Genomic DNA, 21,159 nt, shown 5'->3' on the forward strand with positions numbered 1-21,159 from the left:
TAATATATTGCATGCATGCATGTCTTTACCTGTTTCAAACTTTAAAGTGGCACTGTGTCCACTGTAACATCTCTCATCTAGAGCCTTCACTGTGAATGTGTATTGCTGTCCACATTTCAGACCACTGATTTCACAACTGGTGTCGTTTGACTGGCATTGGAATTTATCTCCAAATGTGTCCTCTGCTGTGGCGATATACCTCTCTGCTCCATCAGCCTGGCCCCATGTGACCCAAGCAATGTCTCCTAGGCAGTCCACCTGGACCTCAGCAAGTGGAGGAACGCACGGGGCTGTGGAGGTTACACAAGAAGGTCACTTCCTGAAGCTTTATACGTTACTTTAGGAGTACTGCAATTTAACATGAATCTTTTTGAGACAGACAGATCACACAAAAATAAGAAATTCCACGACTTCATTCTTACCTGTCTGCATTTTGTACTCAGAACTTTCAGCACCACTGCAATCATTATTTGCAGCTTTAACAGTAACAGTATACTCTTTTCCACATTGGAGATCAGTGATGTTACATGAGGTTTCAGATGAGTTACAGAAAGATAGATGTCCACCATTCTCCTCTGCTTTGGCTAGGTAAGCCTCAGCATGGTTGCTGCGGTTCCATGAGATGGAGGCGATATTCGTCACACAGTCGAGACGAGTGATCACCTCTGCTGGCGGACATGGAGCTATCGACAGAACAGACAACAATGGGGAGAACTTGACAGAGCAATTTAATCTACCATTGAAGTGGTATATGTGCAATAGATACAGGAGCAAGTGCATTTTTTAAAAACCCTAACAAGTATTACATTTAATTGAAAAAATTAAATGTAAGACTTAATTATTATTAATTTCTTAGCAGACGCAATTGTTACAAGATATCACGTTATTTTTACATACAGTTACCCATTTATACAGCTGGGTTTATTTTACTGGAGCAATCTAGGTAAAGTACCTTGCTCAAGGGTACAGCAGCAGTGTCCCCTACCAGGGATTGAACCCACAACCCTCCGGTCAAGAGTCCAGAGCCCTAACCACTACTCCACACTGCTGCCCTGCTCCACATATTGGCATGTTCTTAAAAACATCTCAACACACCATGACAGTGCTTTTAAAGTAGGGCCTTGGCCTTAATTAGTCAACTGTAGCCCAATTCTCCACAGAAATGTATGCTGAGGGTTTGCTTCTGGGCTTTTCTGTTAATAATGAATAAGAATGCTTTGAACTTTACAAATATTTACCATCGCCTGTACTGTACAGTACACTGTTATTACCATACAACAAAATGAGGGTCTAAGAGAGCCACAAACAAAGACTGACTTCCTCTTCATGACTTCTAATTTTATATATTTCCTCAACAAAAAAGCTTCTCTACTCAGCACCCTGTGAATGATGACTTCTAATGATATGTTACAAAATCAATGTATCTGGAAACACTCTGAAACTGTGGAGCGGAGAGAATCCACTGGGATCTGTAAGCTGTTCCATTTCCTCATGGTCAATGCTAGGCATTCATGTTAGGATATAATAGCAGCCACCCAGATTTAATGATTCGCTTTACCTGTCTTCATTTCCAGTGAAATGCTTGGGGAGCTGTTGCAGGTGCCGTCAAACGCTGTAACTGTTATATTGTATGTGTGTCCACACTTCAAACTAGGCAACGTGCAGCTTGTATCAGAGGTGTTACATGGATGTATATGCCCGTCGCTACTTTGTGCTATTGCTGTGTATGAGGTGGCTCCTTCACTGCTCTCCCAGGATATAGAGGCAGTGTCATTTTCACACTCCAGGTGAGCTTCTATGTAATAGGGAACACAGGGCGCTGCAAACAAGGAGACAAAAGCATTCAAATGAGATACCGCTGCATTAAACGTGACTGTGTAGACCAAGCTATTCCACCATCGTTATAGACCATCACTTGTGAAGTGTGATCACACAACTTTTTGGTTTTGTTCTGTGATGGACAACCAGGCAGTCAACAGCAACAATGTGGGAGACAATAGGGGCCCATCAGGCACAAAATGTAATTGAATATAGACTTGGTCTGTAAGGACTGCAATTTTCCATTGGTTGATAATTAGACACACTATGAACTGCTGTAGCACACACATGTACGATGAGTGTGGACTTGAGTAAAATAAGCTTTTGTATCAATACCAGTGAGATACCGTTGTTTATGTATAGTATTGACAGGACTGCTTACATCACTTTGTACAGTATTGTAGTACATTACCTGTTTGGATGGTGTAGACAGTGCTCTGGCCTCCGATGCAGTCTCCATGCAGTGCAGTGACTGACACATTGTACTCCCGGCCACACTGCAGGCTAGAGATCTCACAGGCTGTTGCACTGGTGTGGCAGGAAAGCATTTCTCTATTCTCCCACTCTGCAACGGCCATGTACAAGTCTGCCCCATCGGACCTCTCCCAGGAGACTGCTGCCTTGTCAGAAGCACACTCGGAGTGTACCTCCACCTGCGGTGGCTTGCACGGGGCTGCAGATACAAAGAACAGAAAGTAAAACGAGGCTGCTTGCTGTATGTGACACACATTTTTGTATAAGGTAACAGAAATAACCATGCTGCTGAGATTTAGGTTACCTGTGTTAATCCTTATCCACGAGCCCTGTGAACTGTTACATCTGCTCCCCAGCCCAAGCACTTTTACAGTGTATATCAGCCCACAGACTAACGCACTGATGTCACAGGTTGTGTCCGTTGTGTTACATGATGCTACGTGACCGATGGCAAACGATTCTGCTGTTGCGATGTAGGCTTGTGTACCATTAGCCCCGTTCCAGGAGACTGATACAGTGTTTGTATCACAGTCTAAAGAGGCTCTCAGATTCGTTGGGTTACATGGACCTTTAAATAATCACAGATATCAGCAATTCAGATAATACAGAAAGCTGAGATACTTGCATTTATATTGACATACAATATTCACCAGCACTAATGCACTTTTAATACCCTATAGCAGTATAGTGCTTACCTGTGTTTACTCTAATAGGTATGCTTTCCTGACTATTGCAGTTGTCATCGGATGCCACTACTATAATCGAGTACTTCTGACCACACTGCATTTCCATCATGGAACAGGTGGTATCTCTGGTAGTGCATGATACCTGGTGCCCCTGATATCCCTCTGCAGTGGCAGTGTATGAGGTTGCACCTTCAGCCTGGTCCCATGATACCACTGCAATGCTGGAGCCACAGTCAATTCGAGCTTCAACGTTTCTTGGGGCACATGGTGCTATAAGAAAATAAGTCAAGGAAATAAACATTTTATTGCTGAACACCACAATACATATATATATATATATATATATATATATATATATATATATATATATATATATATATATATATATTACATTTTAAATAATGCATGCCTGTTTCTAATCTCATAGACTAAATGTAGATATTAAAAGACTACCAATTTGCTTCTAATTACAGTACAGAAAAACTGGGTCACATTTGTAGTTGAAGGTAAGATTTGTGTTGATTATTATGGAAACAGAACCTGAAGAAGATATCAGCCTTCTTCTTCTGAAGTGTGTGTATTTAACAGAAACATGCAGCTCAGCAGTTCCAGATGAGAGTCAGTTACAAAATGGTTTCTGGTTGGAGCAAAAAGGCGTATCTACCACACCACTTTTATTTCGAAATTCCTACTAAGTATGTCTTTTGAATACTGTTCAAATATATAGAGGTCAAATTCCCATTGTGTTTATTATGCATTTTAGATGCAAACTGTGATTCAGACCCACTTAGTAAAGGGGTGACTGAGACCCCCCTAATGTCTTGCTACATGCTACAGCTTTTTGGTTGACGTTACATTAATGTTCACAACTCGAGTGGTAAAATCAGAAAGCATAATCCAGAAGTTTCTCTTTAAATTGAATTTGTAACTGCAACCTACCTGTATAAAGGTCCAAATCTGAGCTGGTCAAACTCTTACATGTACCAGTCATCCCAAGCACGTTTACAGTGTACTTCTGACCGCAGTTGAGGCCAGTAAAGTGACAGGTTGTGTCACTGGTGTTGCAAGATGCTGTCTCTCCATTTCCTGCTAAAGCTTTCACACTGTATAACTGAGCTGCTGTGCTCTGGTCCCATGATACAGAGGCTATGTTGGTAGCGCAGTTGAGGTTAACAATTGGATTCTCCGGGGTGCAAGGGGCTGAGGATAGAAAACAGTGAGAATCACACATTGCTTCTACTATATTACTATATTATTTTAATAGCAAGTTACTCATGGTTTTGAACTGCTCTGTTGCAGAATCCGTTTTTATAGGTATAACAGCAATATGATATTTATACCTGATTGGATTTTATAATCGGACCCTTTGAAAATGCTGCAGTTGACAGTTGAACTGGTCACAGCGATGCTGTAAATCTGTCCGCACTCCAGGTTAGTAATGGTACAAGCTGTATTGGTGGTGTTACATGACGGGGTGAAGCCATTGCTTCCTATCGCCATCGCAGTGTAAGATTCAGCTCCCACACTTTTGTTCCAGTTCACTGATAAAATGTTTGCATCACAGTCTAGCTTGGCATCAACATTTTGTGGAAGACAGGGTGCTGCAGAAATAAAACAAAGAATATCATATGATAAGTGGCCAGTGCTGGAATAAAAAAAATCAAGATCTTGTAAGCAGTGACACAAGACCAGGTCTCCCTTGAAAAAATGAGATTTGTAATCTCAATGGCTTTCTATATTCATAAATGAGGTTCATAATAAAGGTGTCTGCCGTGATTGCTCATGTTTTTCACACTGCACCAGCAGGTTTGTAGCTTTAATAAACCAGGCTCAGCAAACAGCAGGGTATCTCAATTCTTGCCAAAGGATGCTCTGAAATGAATCTGGCCTGCTATTGCTGAGGGAAACACACCACCCTGTGCAATGCTTGATTAATTACTCCTGACCTAGTTTCTAAACTTCCTTGAGCATCACATTCTAATACTGTATTTTAAGAGCTTGTTTTGTTGCTCTGAGCAATTGGTCTTCCTGTTGACTATTTGCTGTTGCAGTATAACGATAGCACCGCGTGTACAGTGTAATATTGATCTGAATGCATCATTATTGTAACTATTCAGTATCTTAGTTCACTATTTAATAGAGAAAGGAGTAGCATGAAAAACAAATACAAGGAACTTACCTGATTCAATCTGAAGTGAAGAATCTATAGAGCTGTTGCAGGTTTTTCCTGCTGACACGACAGTTATTGTGTACATCAGACCACAGTCTAATTTCACACCACAGCTTGTCTGATTTGTGCTGCATGAAGTACTATGTCCGTGGTGTCCTTTGGCAATTGCTGTGTAGGACAGTGCTTCCTCACCCTGTTCCCAAGTAACAGTTCCCAAATTACTCCCACAGTCCACCTGTGCTTCTATTTTTTGAGGAGGGCAAGGTACTGCAGGCATAGAAAACATTGAAAACATCAACCAACACTGGAAACATTTGCAACAACGAATACACATGCTGTAAACTACAAAAGCAATGAAATACATCAACATCAATTCAATAAACATTATTTTCTTTTAAAGTTTATAACCCCTCAGATGAGGCGGTTTTAGAGGACGTTCAGTGATAAGCACCATTCTCAACTGTGTTTTATCGATTAAAGGAGAAGACATACCTGTTTCCTGTGACAGGGTGGCACTCATGTGACTGCTGCAGACCTCGTCCAGTGCAGTGATCCTGAAAGTGTAATCCCGTCCACACGGCAAGCGTGTGATGTGATAGGAGGTGTCGAATGTGGTGTAGTTGGAGGTGTGACCGTCCTGTCCTTCTGTCAAAATGTAGGATTTTGCACCTTTGCTTTGATCCCAGGTTACTGAGATGATGTTTGCATCACAGAACAGGTACCCAACCACATTCTTCGGGGTGCATGGGGCTGTAAGAATCCCAAGAAACCATCATTATTGAGGTGAGAGTATTTTAGTAGTGACTGATGGTGATGTACGAAGGCTGAAGATCACCCTTTGTGGTATCTCTGTCTGAACTACAACAAAGTTAGTATATGCCAAATTCTAAAATTCATTATGTATTCATATAATAATGCAAGCTGAGATACAGTAGTAAGTGGCAATAGTATACCTTTGGAATATCTCTTCAGATCTTCCAGTACTTTAGTACTCACTAGCAACATACTGTATGATCAAACCTCTTGGTTACACCCAGAACGGTTTCTCATAAAAGATAAACTCCTGGTAGGAATCATACACAGCAACTGATATGCCAGTCTATAACACCACATGACCCTTTATAAGTATAAGTTAATGGTACACTTCACAATGGATATTACCTGTTTTAATTTCATGACCAATGCTGCCTGAACTATTGCAGTCTCCCAACACTGCTACCACAGTTACAGTGTATGTATTCCCACAGTGCAAGTCTGTAAAGTGACATGTTGAGTGACTTGTGTTGCAAGTGTGCGTGTGCCCATCCTTCTCAGTTGCTGTTGCAATAAAGAGTTCTGCTCCCAATTCATGCTTCCAGGATACCGATCCAATGTTAGTTCTACAGTCCAGTGTGGTTGAAACGTTAGCTGGAGGACATGGCCCTAAAAAACATTTTAATCAACATAAAATTAGGATGGTAGTTCTGTAACAAATGCAAATAGAATGAAGTTCCTATTAGCGCACCAATACTGAGCTAATGCGCTAATCTTGATTGCCAGCTTGCTAGACAAACGTTATAATATGATGAACAAAGTGTAAAAGTACTTGATGCGAGTTGGAAAGCAGCACTCTGGAACCCGGTGCACTTCTGCCCCAGCGGAGTCACTGTGATGTCATACTTCAGTCCACACTGCAGGTTCGAGACATCACAGTTGTTGCTCTGGGTGCTGCAGGCTGCTTCAGTTTTTCCGTCCTCCCTCACTGCGGTCACCCTGTAGGACATTGCACCTTGGCTAGCACGCCAGGACACGGAAGCATTGTTGCTGGCACAGTCCAGGTTGGCATTTACATTCTGAGGGGGGCAGGGGGCTAAACATAGAAGAAGAATGAATCATTCAAATCAATATTGATGTAATATGACGTGTATGCCCTGTATCCTATTATTTCCAGATGATGACAACATATTGAATATAATTTCTACAGGGCACATTGTGGCATTGTCTAGTACTTGTGGTTTTTTTTTTTTTTCAATTTAGTCATCGCCAATTTTTTTTACCCCAGTTTTCTCCCCAATTTAGCATGCCCAATTATTATTTGTATCCTCGGCTCACCGCTCGCAACCCTCCCGCCGACTCAGGAAACGGCGGCTGGAACACGCGTCCTCCGAAACGTGCTCCTGCCAAGCCGTCATTTTTCGCACTGCAGATCCACAGCGATGCCACCAGACCTATAGTGCCGGAGGACAACACAGATCTAGCGGCTCCACTGCAGAACCACAGGTGCCCTATCGGCCACAGGGGTCGCTGATGCGCGGTGAGCCGTGGATTACCCTGCCGACCTAAGCCCTCCCGACCCGGGCAGCGCTCAGCCAATTGTGCGTCTCCCCCTAGGAACTCCCAGTCACGGTCGGCTGTGACATAGCCTAGATTCGAACCTGCGATCTCCAGGCTATAGGGCACATCCTGCACTCCGCGCGGAGTGCCTTTACTGGATGTGCCACTCGGGAGCCCTAGTACTTGTGGTATTAAAAAAAAGACTCTTTGAACTTTATCTCAGGGACAAACCTTTCTATATATTTAGAACATTTTGAATTTTACCTGTTTCTATTTCAGTGGCGTTGCTTCTGACACTGTTACAATTATTGTCCAGTCCCGTGACAGTGACTGTGTATTTCTGTCCACAGAGTAAAGATGTGATGTTACAGGTGGTGCCTGTTGAATTGCAGGAGAAAGGGCGTCCACTGCTTGCTTTTGCAGTGGCTGTGTAGGACACTGCTCCCTTACTGTGAGCCCACGAGACAGAGGCAGTGTGAGCGCCACAGTCCAGGTGTGCCTCCACATGTGTAGGTGCACAGGGCACTTGTAAAAAAAAGACATTTGATCAGATATACTTTCAGAATCCAGCAACTTTATTTATACAGCACTAAGAGCACTAAGAACTTTTATTTCTGTATTTTCTATGTTCTATAGTCCAATATGCACACATATTGAAACAAGCATTTAGTAAGTAATCCACTGCTTGCATGTGGATTTACAATGTAAATAATAGGGAGAACCCACTCTTGTAAACATACCTGCATCAATGTTGTAACCTGTACTCATTGCACTTTCACACTGGCCCCCCTGGGCTGTGGCATACGCAGTGTAAGTCTGTCCACATTGCATACCGTTGAGGTTGCAGGTAGTATTGGTACCGCTGCATGATAGCTGGTGCCCATTCGCTCCTCTGGCAGTCAAAGTGTAGGACACAGCTGTGTTTCTCTGCACCCACAACACTGAAGCAGTATTACTTTCACAGTCAACTCTTCCCTTAGTTATAGTGGGGGCACATGGTGCTGAAATCAAGACAAAATAATGAACCAAGGCAAACTTGAAGACAATCTGCATATGCATGTTTCAATTCAGAGGGCTGCTGCCTAGGTGTACCTGTTTGAATAGAGGCACTGTTAATCGGGGTGCTGCTACACTTGGAATCCTGTGCCAGCACTGTCACATTGTACAGCTGTCCACAGCCTAGCTCGTTGAGCTGGCAGGTGGTGTCAGGTGTGTTGCACGAGACGACGTGGTCATTGCTTCCATCTGCCATCACAGTATAGCTCTCCGCACCTGGGCTGGGATCCCAGTACACTATAGCAATACTTGTAATACAGTCCAGACGAGCAACAATGTTCTGTGGGTCACAAGGGGCTGTGGACAGAGGAGAAAACACTGGAAAATGAATTTGCTTTCTAACAAGCCCCTTTCTCTTTGAAAACTGCTGGAGCATCTGCAATCTCAGTAGAGCTATGGAAGAATATATTGTTGTTTTAACTGTATGGTATATATGCCGATAGCTGTAAATATTATTGGAACTGTCTTTATGTTTATTCTATGATCGTAAAGCTGTGTTACCTGTCATTATGGAAGCAGAAGAGCTTTGAGGGCTGCTGCAGTCTCCATTCTCTGCTAACACAGTTATGGTGTATTGTTCTGCACACTGCAGACTGCCGACACTGCAGGTTAAATTCCCAGTGGAGCAGGACTCTGTGAAATGATTCCGACCCGTTACTGTTGCCGTGTACGACGTGGCTCTAGATGATCGCTTCCATGAGACGTGCACAGTGTTGGTTTCACAGTCCAAATCTCCATTGACGTTCGAGGGTGCACAGGGCGCTAGGAAAACAATAAAATACAGTACACAGTATCGGTCACATTCTTTCATTTGAAATGTCAGCTGAAAAAAGAAGAAAATAAACCGCACACTCAAAAAGCAATCCCTTTAAAATAAAATAAAATCATTTTGTAAAAATCAGAACATGAACGTGTTAAATAAAATCTGATAGCTACTGTGGCAAAAAAAAAAAAAAAAAAATCATGACACAACGTACCAAAAAAAACGTAAAACTGCTTTGATTTATGCCATTATATTGGCAAAAATATAATTGCTCTTTGCCGCATAACCCTAACCAACATGACCTAATTTCTCTAGCCATTAAATCAAACACAAGGTTATATTTAAATATTACAAATATGTTATTGGTAATACCTAAGAAGTAATATATAAATATTCCAATGCACCTGTCTCAAGAATGCTGGCAATGCTGTCAGGGCTGCTGCAGGTTTCACTCACTCCTCTGACAGTGATGGTGTACTGGCGTCCGCACTGCAGGTTCATGACATTACAGTTGGTGTCCGTGGTGTTACAGGTTTGTGCTGCCTCATTAGTTTCCCACACTGTACTAATGTAGGAATCTGACCCTGTGCTTTGATCCCAATACACCACAGCAATGTTGGTGTTACAGTCCAGGTGTGACTCCACATGCTGAGGGACGCAGGGTGCTAGAGCAATCAATACACAGTTAATAGAGTTAATAGTGACACTATTTGACAGAGCTTTAAAAACATCCAGTCAAAATCCGGTAAAGATGCAATAAAATGTAAAATGACAAAAGTATATTTAGTTACTTATCCTCAGGGAAACCCACATTTGCCTACATCAAAATTAGGTTTATGGAGATATATGTAGAGAGTCAGTAAATACATCACTTTTAGATATTGCTTTTCTGTCTTCTCTGTGCAATGAACGAGTTAACCTTTTTCCATTTGCATCATCAGTACCTTTCAAACCGGGGTCTCTTCACAAACCAGTCATCTGTTTGATTATATTCCTGTGTTAGAGTGGAATTCATCTTTCACCATTGTTAATTCATACACAAATCCCATTAATCCCAAGCGTGGGCCAATGTGTGTTCATTTAAACTGACCCCCTTACCAGTTTCTTGTTCATAAGCCTGGCTCTGTTCACTGATACAGTTGCCATCCCACGTTATCACAGTGAATGTGTATCTCTGCCCACACTGCAGGTCCATCATGTTGCAGTTGGTATCCGTGACGTTGCATGATGCTCTGTGGCCATCATTTCCAACAGCTGTTGCTGTGTAAGCTTTAGCGTATCTGCTGGGGTCCCAGGAAATGGAGGCGATGTTGGTCAAGCAGTCAATCCTGCCTTCAACATTTAGTGGAGGACATGGAGCTGGAAAGATAAATGGGATGCATACACCATAAATACTTTGCAAGGGCGACTTGAAGTACCAATGTTTTGAACTGTGAAATACATTACAAGCTTAAATAATCAAAGTGGCATATAATGGTATTGCTAACTCAGCAGTAAACACACTGTACCTGTCTGAATATTATAGACTGAGCTCTGCTTGCTGGTGCAGGTGTCGCCTGATGCTGTAACTGTCACTGTGTACTTATGGCCGCACTGCAGGTCAGGGGTGTTGCACATTGTCTCTGTGGAGTTACACTGGGTGCTCTGTCCATTCTCTCCCAGCACAGTGGTTGTGTAGTACTTTGCCCCTTTACACCGTCCCCAAGTCACTGCAGCTGAACTGTCATTACAACTGAACTGAGCTGCTACGTGCTGAGGGATGCATGGCACTGGAGATATAGAAAGCATGAAAGGATTTCATAAAAGCAAAAGCTGAAAAACAATACAAATAAAGTGAATGAAATGAAATGCTCAGGACCAGGTCTGACCTCGTGTATGCCAAACGGGTCACTTGGTTCCTATAATTTCAGAAGTCAAGAGAGGTTAATTGAACATACCTTCCTGAACTATCTCACGTTGACTCGGCTGACTATGGCACGTGCCATTCGATGACATCACTAAAACAGTGTAGGACTGACCACACTGTAGCCCTCCAATGTCACAGCTTGTGTCTGTAGAGTTGCAGTACTTCCAGATCCCATCGTCAGCTTCCACTATGGCACTGTGCATTTCAGCTCCTGCACTGGGATCCCACAATACTTTGACAATTCCAGTTTCGCAATCAGTGTGGGTCTTGATATTCTCAGGGATACACGGCACTAAGATCGGAATATGAAATATGTTTAGGGAGGCCTATCAAGTGATAGAAACCACTGCTTTGCCTTCCTTTTTCAGCAGTAAAATAATTTAAATGATAACAATAAATAATACATGCGTAATAGTAATAAAAACCAGTTACCAGACGTCATTTGAATGCTTTTTGATTCAGGACTTGTACATGTTCCATCATGGGATTTTACAGTGACCATGTAGTGCACCCCACATTTCAGATCAGGAATGATACAGCTGGTAAACGTGGTATTGCAGGTCAGGTTGCTCCCATCGTTGGATTGCAGTGTAGCAGTGTAGGACTCGGCTCCTGGACTCTGATTCCACATCACTAAAACCAGACTAGCTGAACATTCCAGGAAAATCTCGGTTACTGCTGGTGCACAAGGAGCTGGAAGAAAAGAGATTATTCCTCTTAATATTGGGTTATTCCTTTTATTTTGAAATCAATAAAACACGTGAGACATAAGCTGCTGGGACATTCTTGAAGGTAAAATAAATGATAATTAGATTATTATTTTGAATTTCACATATTTATTTAGTAAAACTTACAAGGAACATCAAACAGACAAACATTTCAGCTAGAGCCTTCAGTGGTGTACGGATGCATTAAAAAGACAAAAAGGTCTATCCTGCCTATGTGCACTCGTCACTATGGTATGCTAGAATGCTAGCTTGTTTGCAGTTCTTTGATTTAATGCTACCTGTCTGAACTGTCACTCTGGAACTCTGTGAGCTGTTGCATTTGAGATTGGTTGCTGTAACATAGACAGTGTATGACTGCCCGCACTCCAGAGCTGTGATTTGGCAGTGTGTGTCACGGGCAACGCATGCATGCTGGGTGCCATCTGATCCTTCAACAGTGGCAAAGTACATAAGAGCTCCGCTGCTGTAGCTCCATGACACTGACAGGGAGTCCGTGCGGCAGCCAGCGTTAGCTGTGACGTTCGTAGGGGTGCATGGTACTGAAAGACAAAACAAAAAAGGGAATCATTGTATTAAATTGGGTTAAATAGGAAGCTACTTCTTCGGAGAAGAAATGAATTAGGATTTAGAATCAGCATCCCCTACTAGAAGTCATTGCATGACAGGAAGGCAAGAAATAGAAATTCAAAATAGTGCAGAATGGACCGTACCTGTTTCCACCACTTCACCGAGAGCTTTAGCACTTGCGCATTCATCATCTGATGCTATAATCCAAACGCTTAAACTCTCGCCGCACCTTATGCCTGGCATGGCACAGCTGTTGGAGAAGGAGCTACAGTTGTACCGCTTTCCTGTGTTGCCCGCGGCTTCCACTGTGTAGGACAGTGCCCCCGCCGCAGTGTCCCAGGATGAAATCAGCACGTCGGATTGGCAGTCTACTACAGTTTTCATATTATTTGGCTCACAAGGTGCTGAAAGATACACAGTCACAGTCAGTCACTATGACTAGAGTACATGCATACCGCTCATGTTACTGTACACTATATACAATTTCACCTTGAATTACATTTTCTTTCTTTCTTTCTTTCTTTCTTTCTTTCTTTCTTAACAATATTCTTGTATAATATTCAGAAAAAAACGGAGTAAACCTGAAAACATGCAAGATCATCTCCTTGAACTTCATCCAAAATCAATTTGAATGCAAGCCCCAGCTGTGTTTATGATTGTGGAAGTTCTGTAGGAAGACTTGTTAGGGTACTTTACCTGTACGAGCTCTGACGGGAGCGCTGTATGCACTGCTGCATTTCCCTTTCATTGAGGAGACTCTGAACATGTACCCCATTCCACAGTTTAAATCTGTGAAGAAGCAGGAGGTGTCTGTGGTCCTGCACTCCATCACCGCCCCGTCCGACCCCAGGGCTGTTGCTGAGTAGAAGTCAGTGTTGGGAGTAGGGTCCCAGTAAAAGAAGACAACATTGCTGTAGCAGTCCCGGTAGATGTCCAGGTTTATAGGTGCACAAGGAACTGAAAAGAGCAAAGCAGAGATGTACATCAATATCATGGTTTTGTCATTTCATTCTCTAACAACAGGGATTTATTTTTCTTAGTTTCTATAAGTACTTTATCTGTCCACCTTTGTGAATGTTTTCTTACTGTTGCTGTCTAAATTCGCAGCCACATTGTTGTTATCATAATTAGCAGGTTGAAAGGATCAGAGGTCATTAAAGGGACGCTCTCTGAAAGCAGTCAGGCACTCATATGTGTGGTCCTAATTGTCTCTAATGATGATGTGTCCCTGTGTGTTTCATTACTTTTGAGCCTGGTTCCATTTCCTCTTGGATAGGCAGTTAGTTTGCCTGGGCGATCTTTATTTACGATTACGGTTAAAGAATGCTACCTGTTTGAAAGACAGCAGTTGCTTCCGCAGTACTTTCACAGCTGCCAGCCAGTGCAAAGACATGCACAGTGTACTTTGCTCCACACTTCAGCCCCATTATCTGGCAGCTGGTTGTTTTTGTGGTGCAGGAGAGGGCTGCCGTCCCATTCTGAGTGGTAGCAGAGGCTCTGTATGAAGTTGCACCTGAACTGGGATTCCACGTCACAGTCGCAAAGCCATCGATACAGCTGTAGTTTGCTTGAATGGCTGAAACTGGGTCTGCACCTGTAAATGAGCATTGGAACAATAAAACACATAGAACTAAAATAAAATGTGTACTGGGATAATATATTGTGTGTTCAGAAAAAAAGAAAATACACATCTTTTCAGACCACACAAGTTTACATTATGGTACTTTTAATGGGTTTCAGAATGTTCATATGAGAATATCAGAAAGTATAACGTTTTCTTTTAAAATGTAATTCTCATTCAAACGTGGAGCTGGATTTTAACGTTTTTAACATATATAATAGAGGCTTTCCGTAGTCCTAGGGGCGGGGCTCAGCTCGCTCGCTAATCCTATTGGCTCCTTAACATATATAGTCCAGGCTCATCTTCCACTACTTGTTCTGCAAGTCTTTCTCCATCCCTTCCTTTGCAAGTGTATCTTCCTTCTGGGGGTCAGTGGTCCTCCATCACCCGGCCTTGGTGACCTCTGAGGGACATTGGAGGTCGCACCTCAAACGAGGGCAGCTCCTATCGGTCCAGAAGGCGAGATCCTGGGCCAAGCAGTCAATCATCCCACACTACACTTTACATCTTACAATGCTGGGCTTTGATCTTTGAGCTGGTAGTTCAGTACAACCAATATTGTTTTTTAATGGACCCAAATAAAATACAGAACCAGTTCAGTGGCCTGAATCTGGTTATAAACCTTGCTTTCACTTTGAGCTGGTAAATCTGTTTTTGAATCATCATTGGACAGTACGCTTTACTTACTTCCAGTCCTATAAGTGACGTATGATTCCTCTCCGAAAATCAAAAAGTTGTTGGCGGACCTTAGTCCAAAGAGGTAGTTGGTGCATGGCATAAGCCTATTGATGACAACAAAGGTATCGGGGGTTTTTAAAATCTCCGGGGTGCTGCTGAGGTTGTCATTCTTATAAATGAATACTCCATACAAAAGGACCTTGTCCACTGACTGCCAGTCAATACGCACTGCATTCGAACCAATGATGGAAAGAGTGGCACCTGTTGGCGGCGGAACCACTGGAATAAAAATTTAATTTTTTAAATGACACAGGTTTCCAAGCAACCCCACACAACAGCATCTTACTGCCTCCTAATGACAGAGAAATCAACATTGATAACCGTTCATATATTTTAGTATGTTGTAGGGAACGTGTATTTCAATTTTAAAATATGATATCTGGTAATACACTAGGTTAAAGAAAGTTTTCAGTTTGCTTGCCTTGAAGACGTGTGTTACTGTTTCGCTTCCTAGGTCATTTCACCTGACTAGTGTCTTCAGAGTCAAATGGGGAAGCAGCTGGTTGGTTAAATTAAAGAGGGAAGGCCCTGAAGGGTGGGACAATGCCACTCTTCAGCTAAAATGACCAAGAAACTGCGAGTCTAGCTGAAATCAAGGCTTCTAAACAGAAATTTATTTAACATACTGCAGTGTTAGAGATTATGTTTTACAATAAACATATGTGATAGTTATCTCTTTCAAAACTGCACATCATAGACCTCTATAGCGAACTGAAGTGTGCAACAGGCAAGCTGTCTGGAATTATTTTGTTTCCTATAACCACTTTCACAAGCATGCATGTAAAGTCAATTTTAAGTTAAACTATGTTTTTATTATTTGTGTCCCTCCCACCACAAGTATTCTCTATTAATCATTTTTAAAACGTTCTGCGATGGATTGTTTCAAGTGTCTAGTTTATCATTCTTAATAGGACCAGAAATAAACAGATAATTAATAACAACAGTCATTGGTCCAACACTGCAGATTCCCTTTTAATGAACCAGTAAAAAAAAAAAAAAAAAAAATTTGAGCTGAGGATTTATACAATGAGAAAGTCTACTTACATGTTGTGACGGTTTTTATTTTGCTCGGTGCTCCCAGGCCACCTGCGTTTGCAGTGTAAATATTCAGCATATAGGTTTTGGTCGGATGCAGATTGTTTATTGTCCCCTGCACAGTGGAAAATGTCAGGTTGTAGTTTTCGCTGTCTGATTTAACAATCAGGTAATAGCGTTGTGCGCCCGTCACCGCGGACCACTGCGCTCTGATCGCAGTGCTTGAGATGGCATCAGCTTCGATTATCTGAGATGTGCCAGGCACTTAAACAAAAAAGAAAACAAAAATGAAATCCACGTGGTAGGAAAAATATATTTCAAAACAAGTCTGAGAATATATATTAAAATACAATTGGTGCTTTTATTTTATTATAATATACACATACACAACAATTCAGTTAGGAGTTTGGTGTGGACATTGGCAGAGCATATTTTTTATGTTATATTAAAAAAATATATTCCAAGCTGCATTGCAATATATTTTATTTTATATATCTATATGTGTTTTAAAATATGTCAAAAATACAGTAGTGTAAAACGTTATAAAAACACCTCAAGATTTGTTAATTATTGAGCCTTGTACACACACACACACACACACACATATACATATATATATATATATATATATATAGAGAGAGAGAGAGAGAGAGAGAGAGAGAGAGAGAGAGAGAGAGAGAGAGAGAGATTACATTTTTCTGGTAGTTGACTGGTAGTACCAACGACTTTCTTTTGTACAGTTGGTACTTTTGTCAAGCATGGAGTGCAATAAACTACATAAGCAATGGGGTGTTCAAATAAACATACATACATACATACATACATACATACATACATACATACATACATACATACATACATACATACATAAATTCTGCTTAAGCCAGACCTAAAACATCTTCAACAATGAAAATTAGGCACCATGATACCAATACATTGATTCATTATCTTATTAACTCTTTAGCTAGCCCGGGGTTATTTCAATAGTGTTTTGAGGGATTTGGGTAAATAAACAATTCATATTCATGTTCTAGACTGTTGTTGGTTTATTTATTTTTTAAAGCCTCAAAAGGCATTGTTTAAAACACAGTAGAATGAATATTTATGAAATATTGGAACCTCTGAGTGGTCTTGCATTGACTTAATTGTCGTATCATAATGACTCTTGGTTATTATGTTGCATGGTTGTGGCTGAGCTTGGACAACAAAATAGAAGCTCTGACATTACAGTGTCAAAAGGGAGTAGAATACTGGGAGTGGATGATGACTTCCTCTAATTCCATAATGGAAGTCGGAGGGTGGAAATGTGTTCTGTTATCCAGAATAGACCATTGAATCACAACATTGGTGAGTCTACCCCATGGAAAAAGCTGAGACAAAATAAAGTGTTTTAGATCTGCTGTCTTGCCCATTGTACTGAACATGATTTTTTATATAGAGGATTGTGTAAGGAATTCCATGTGCATATCAGAAATATTGCGGATGTTTATATTTTGTTGTCCAGCCCTATAATATCCAGATTCAATTCATTGTTATAAGTAGTGCAAATGTGCATTACGAATGTGGTGTATTTCCAGGGCCAGTGCATGCCACTTGTGAGGAACAGTTTTTAATATTACTTATATTTCAATAGTTTTCAAATCGAATACTCAATAGAGTACTAAGCATCACAAATATTATTCTGCTAAGTCTATCAATTACCCGTTGTCGCTAATTTCCAGGCAGACCCCACCACGTAGAACAATATCGAGGATTTAACTGTTACATTGTAAACAGTTGCAGGTCTGAGGCCACCGACCAGTCTTACTGTAGGTGATTCGGGTAAGAAGAGCACAATTGGTGCTATATTAGTGCTGTTTACTACCCTTAAATCCAGAAAATAATTAACACCGGTGGCTGGCGTCCATTTCACCTGAAGCTCGGTTGCGGATGGAGAACTTATCTCCGTAATTGTGAATCCTGTAGAAAAACACACACAAAAATGTAAAAACATTTAAAAACATATTTAAATTATTAGCCTGACTGTGGCATATAACCTTAAATGTATAATAATAATAATAATAATAATAATAATAATAATAATAATAATAATAATAATAATAACTACGAGAGTTGCTGCATTTATAAACAAAATATAATATTGATATTTAATTTGCGATCCTGCGAATTTTGGTCGAATATTCTGTAGCCTATTTATGGTCCTAGCCACTAGGTGGCAGACTTCACTCAAACATATTGTTCCAGTAATTCTGTTATGTAACACACATACTGTAAGTTACACTAGTTTTGTTTTTTTAGGTTCATTTAAGGGGTTTCATTTGATTTGTATTTATTTTTTTGTCACTCAGTATTTATGTTTGTATTTATGTTGGTGTTAAAATGTGTTTAATTATATGCGTAATACATTGTGTTGTTATAAACAAAGTAGCCTAGTTAAAACATATTTTTTGTTATTTATACATTAACCGCATTCCACTAAAACTATTGACATATAAACGCGCATTTTGTACAAAAAAAAACCACAAAAAAAATCTGACAAACTTGTATATAATTATAACTATTTTTCATAAATAAAACACACAAGAACAATCACATTTTTCCACTAAGAACTAAACATAATTTCAGTAATGCAATGTGACAGTTTGTATTTGTATATAAATATATTTGTATATATCAACTATTAGCATTCTTATCAATATCATAATATAATAATATTTTATTAACCTGTATAAATGGTAATACGCTATAAAACATGTATTTTGATTAGGTTAATAATAACCTATTATAATAGACTACACATTAACCTATTGATTGAAAACGTCGTATAATCATATTTAAGAATGCTGAAGAAGGGCTATTGCCTGAAACGTCCTGAAAATAAAATATTTTTTAATCTTTTGAACTTTTTGTGTACATTTAAAAAAAAAAAAACTTATATGCCTTCAATATTGTACACTGCATTATATATATATATATATATATATATATATATATATATATATATATATATATATGTATGTATGTATTTTGTATGTGTATATATATTTATTTATGATTAATGATACCGGTATCCAATACCAAAATATTTATTCTTAAAGCTAGTTTCAGCTTCAGTATGTATATAAAACAAATACACTATGTATATTAAACAATCAAATAGTTTTCACAGTAAACATAATGCACAACCTTATTAAAAACCTATTTCATAGGGACAGCTACTTATCTTTTTAGAATGTCAATATCCGCTAGGCAAACATTTGAGTTTTTAAATGCAGAATTCATATCCCATACTGTTTTAAAAATCAATGACATAGAATTCATTAATACTTTAGAATACTTAAAACTGCGTTGTCTTAAAGCAGACTAACAACAAATATCCACAATAATAATCAATCAAACACTTACCACTTGTTGGAAAATATGATATCTGAAAAAAAGTATTAAAAAAATATATAAATATCTCAGTAAAACAACACTTCATACATTTTCAACGTTTTACATTATTTTAAACCAAATAATTACAATATTTAGGTAGATATAATTTACATTTACCTGAATTACAGTTACAAAAAATAAAAGGAAACCTAATGCACCTAAAAATCCCATCTTTAACAATGACAGATTTCAATAAGTTATATGCATGGGAACATTACACAAAAGATGGTCTGGACTCTTTTAACAAGCTTGCAGAAGAAACTCCCTTTAACTCATTCTCGGAGGGCCAATCAGCATTGCTGTAGAAAAGAGGACAGGCACAGGTGCAATAAGAGAAGGATTTACAAAGGCTACTGTTTTGTACGCCTGGACCTCCCATGCAGGAACAAGCCCATTAGGTCACGTCGGAATTTCTAGATGTTTTTCTTTCAGGGAAAAACAAAACAAATGACAGTTAATTTCAACTTGGGAACTGGTGAACATAATGTCGATTGTTGTGTTTCTGGCTTTCACGTTTGCAGGTTATCTTCTTTCTGTGTTTTGGTTGTCTGGTCATTTGCATCTAATGTTTTGGGTTTTTTTTTTTCTAGAATGAGGGGTGTCCTGATAAACCACGTTTTCATTGTCATTAGAAAATAATATTGTAAAAGCCTACTTTTAATCTTGAATTAAATCAAACTTTAAGAACCCTTTACCATGAGCGTGGAAATCTCTCCCATACATAAACCTAATACAATAAAGAAGTCTGACTGTCCCCTAAAACTCAAATATTGTTAATTGGGTTTATTCAATAGCCGTCTGTTTAAATACATGGTTATTAAGTCAAATAACAGCCGTTGCGTATGTTGACCCTTTAATAAATTGACAGCAACACAATTAGATGAAATCAATATATCGGAAAATGAAGAAGAAAGAACAATTACAAGCATTGCATTGGAATTGTATTACTCAGTTTGTGTATAGTCAAAGAAAAATCTACTTGTAATTTAACTAAATTAGATGTGTTTCCTGGTGTAACATGAACCGAAAATGACAATACAGACTATCCTTTTAGTTATAGACACCGTTGTATTGTGTCTTAACGAATTTGAAGCTTGATGGGAGTCGTGTCACGGAAGTTTAAAATGAAAAAGCAGCTAACGCTGTTATTAGAGAAACATATAGAGCTGAAATATCCCATAACATGGCATCTATTGTAGAAGACAGAGACTGAAACACACCATTGTACTGTACATTTTAACAGATTTTCTGGTTGTTTGGAGCCGGTGGCTGCTTACAGTAGTTCCTGTTTTACTAACTGTGATAGATTTTCAATTATGCTAGTACTGTACTGACTTTACAAGGAGAACATGTAAACACATATGGACACATAACCCAGTTAAACTTTAAATAATAAAAGCCTTTAAAAATTAGGGACTTGAATCGAAATGTGGTGCCCGTAATACTTCTATTTTTAAATATTTAGTTGTATATCAGTGGTTCTATAAAAACGAGTCCAAAAGAACCAATAATATTACGCTTGGCATAATCGTGTCATTCTTTCTAGGCGTCTACTTGCGACAGGTTTTCTGCCAGCTATGGCTACAAGGCCATGTTTCTGGTTGGATATGCTTTTCCTTTGCCCATGCTGACAGTGTCAGATTTACAATTTAAAATGTTATCCTAGGAACAAAAACAAAAACGTTTTAAATTCTGTTTTCTTATGAGCCATTACAGATATTGCAGTTGATTTATAACCTCAAGTTCTTTCTGAAAAAGTACTATGCACATAGAATGCACAGAGAGCCAAGATATAGGAAACTACGCTAGCTTCATAATGAGGCTTATATAGTTTAAAAACGTTTTAAAA

At 39.6% G+C, this 21,159-nt stretch overlaps 2 protein-coding genes and 1 long non-coding RNA gene across 3 annotated transcripts in view; all 3 read right to left on the reverse strand.

The window, feature by feature from the left end:
- LOC117411149 (uncharacterized) overlaps window positions 1-12,867 on the reverse strand; it is a 28,740-nt gene extending 15,873 nt beyond the window's left edge. The window contains exons 1-23 of the mRNA XM_034018351.3: window positions 12,625-12,867; window positions 12,193-12,453; window positions 11,619-11,879; window positions 11,218-11,478; window positions 10,789-11,049; window positions 10,379-10,639; window positions 9,685-9,945; window positions 9,019-9,279; window positions 8,554-8,814; window positions 8,202-8,462; window positions 7,726-7,986; window positions 6,734-6,997; window positions 6,310-6,570; window positions 5,641-5,898; window positions 5,158-5,415; window positions 4,319-4,579; window positions 3,918-4,178; window positions 2,988-3,248; window positions 2,597-2,860; window positions 2,231-2,491; window positions 1,559-1,819; window positions 423-683; window positions 30-290 (exon numbers count right to left, since the gene is read on the reverse strand). Of these exons, the coding sequence (XP_033874242.3) occupies window positions 30-290; window positions 423-683; window positions 1,559-1,819; window positions 2,231-2,491; window positions 2,597-2,860; window positions 2,988-3,248; window positions 3,918-4,178; window positions 4,319-4,579; window positions 5,158-5,415; window positions 5,641-5,898; window positions 6,310-6,570; window positions 6,734-6,997; window positions 7,726-7,986; window positions 8,202-8,462; window positions 8,554-8,814; window positions 9,019-9,279; window positions 9,685-9,945; window positions 10,379-10,639; window positions 10,789-11,049; window positions 11,218-11,478; window positions 11,619-11,879; window positions 12,193-12,453; window positions 12,625-12,865 (5,983 nt within the window). The 5' untranslated portion in view covers window positions 12,866-12,867. The remainder of the gene's footprint in view (window positions 1-29; window positions 291-422; window positions 684-1,558; window positions 1,820-2,230; window positions 2,492-2,596; window positions 2,861-2,987; window positions 3,249-3,917; window positions 4,179-4,318; window positions 4,580-5,157; window positions 5,416-5,640; window positions 5,899-6,309; window positions 6,571-6,733; window positions 6,998-7,725; window positions 7,987-8,201; window positions 8,463-8,553; window positions 8,815-9,018; window positions 9,280-9,684; window positions 9,946-10,378; window positions 10,640-10,788; window positions 11,050-11,217; window positions 11,479-11,618; window positions 11,880-12,192; window positions 12,454-12,624) is intronic.
- Window positions 12,868-13,163: 296 nt separating this feature from the next.
- On the reverse strand, window positions 13,164-16,820 carry LOC131738106 (fibronectin type III domain-containing protein 7-like). The gene is made up of 5 exons (XM_059031360.1): window positions 16,811-16,820; window positions 15,885-16,139; window positions 14,790-15,059; window positions 13,812-14,075; window positions 13,164-13,438 (listed from the first exon to the last, which is right to left on the reverse strand). Exons 1-5 carry the CDS (start codon window positions 16,818-16,820, stop codon window positions 13,164-13,166), a joined length of 1,074 nt encoding a protein of 357 aa, XP_058887343.1.
- A 762-nt stretch (window positions 16,821-17,582) lies between these two features.
- LOC131738094 (uncharacterized) lies at window positions 17,583-19,538 on the reverse strand. The gene is made up of 3 exons (XR_009329614.1): window positions 19,428-19,538; window positions 19,281-19,302; window positions 17,583-17,834 (listed from the first exon to the last, which is right to left on the reverse strand). It is a non-coding gene; the product is annotated as an uncharacterized LOC131738094 (long non-coding RNA).
- Between the last annotated feature and the right edge of the window lie 1,621 nt (window positions 19,539-21,159).

This window comes from Acipenser ruthenus, chromosome 10 (assembly GCF_902713425.1).
Source record: "Acipenser ruthenus chromosome 10, fAciRut3.2 maternal haplotype, whole genome shotgun sequence".
Taxonomy (NCBI): domain Eukaryota; kingdom Metazoa; phylum Chordata; class Actinopteri; order Acipenseriformes; family Acipenseridae; genus Acipenser; species Acipenser ruthenus.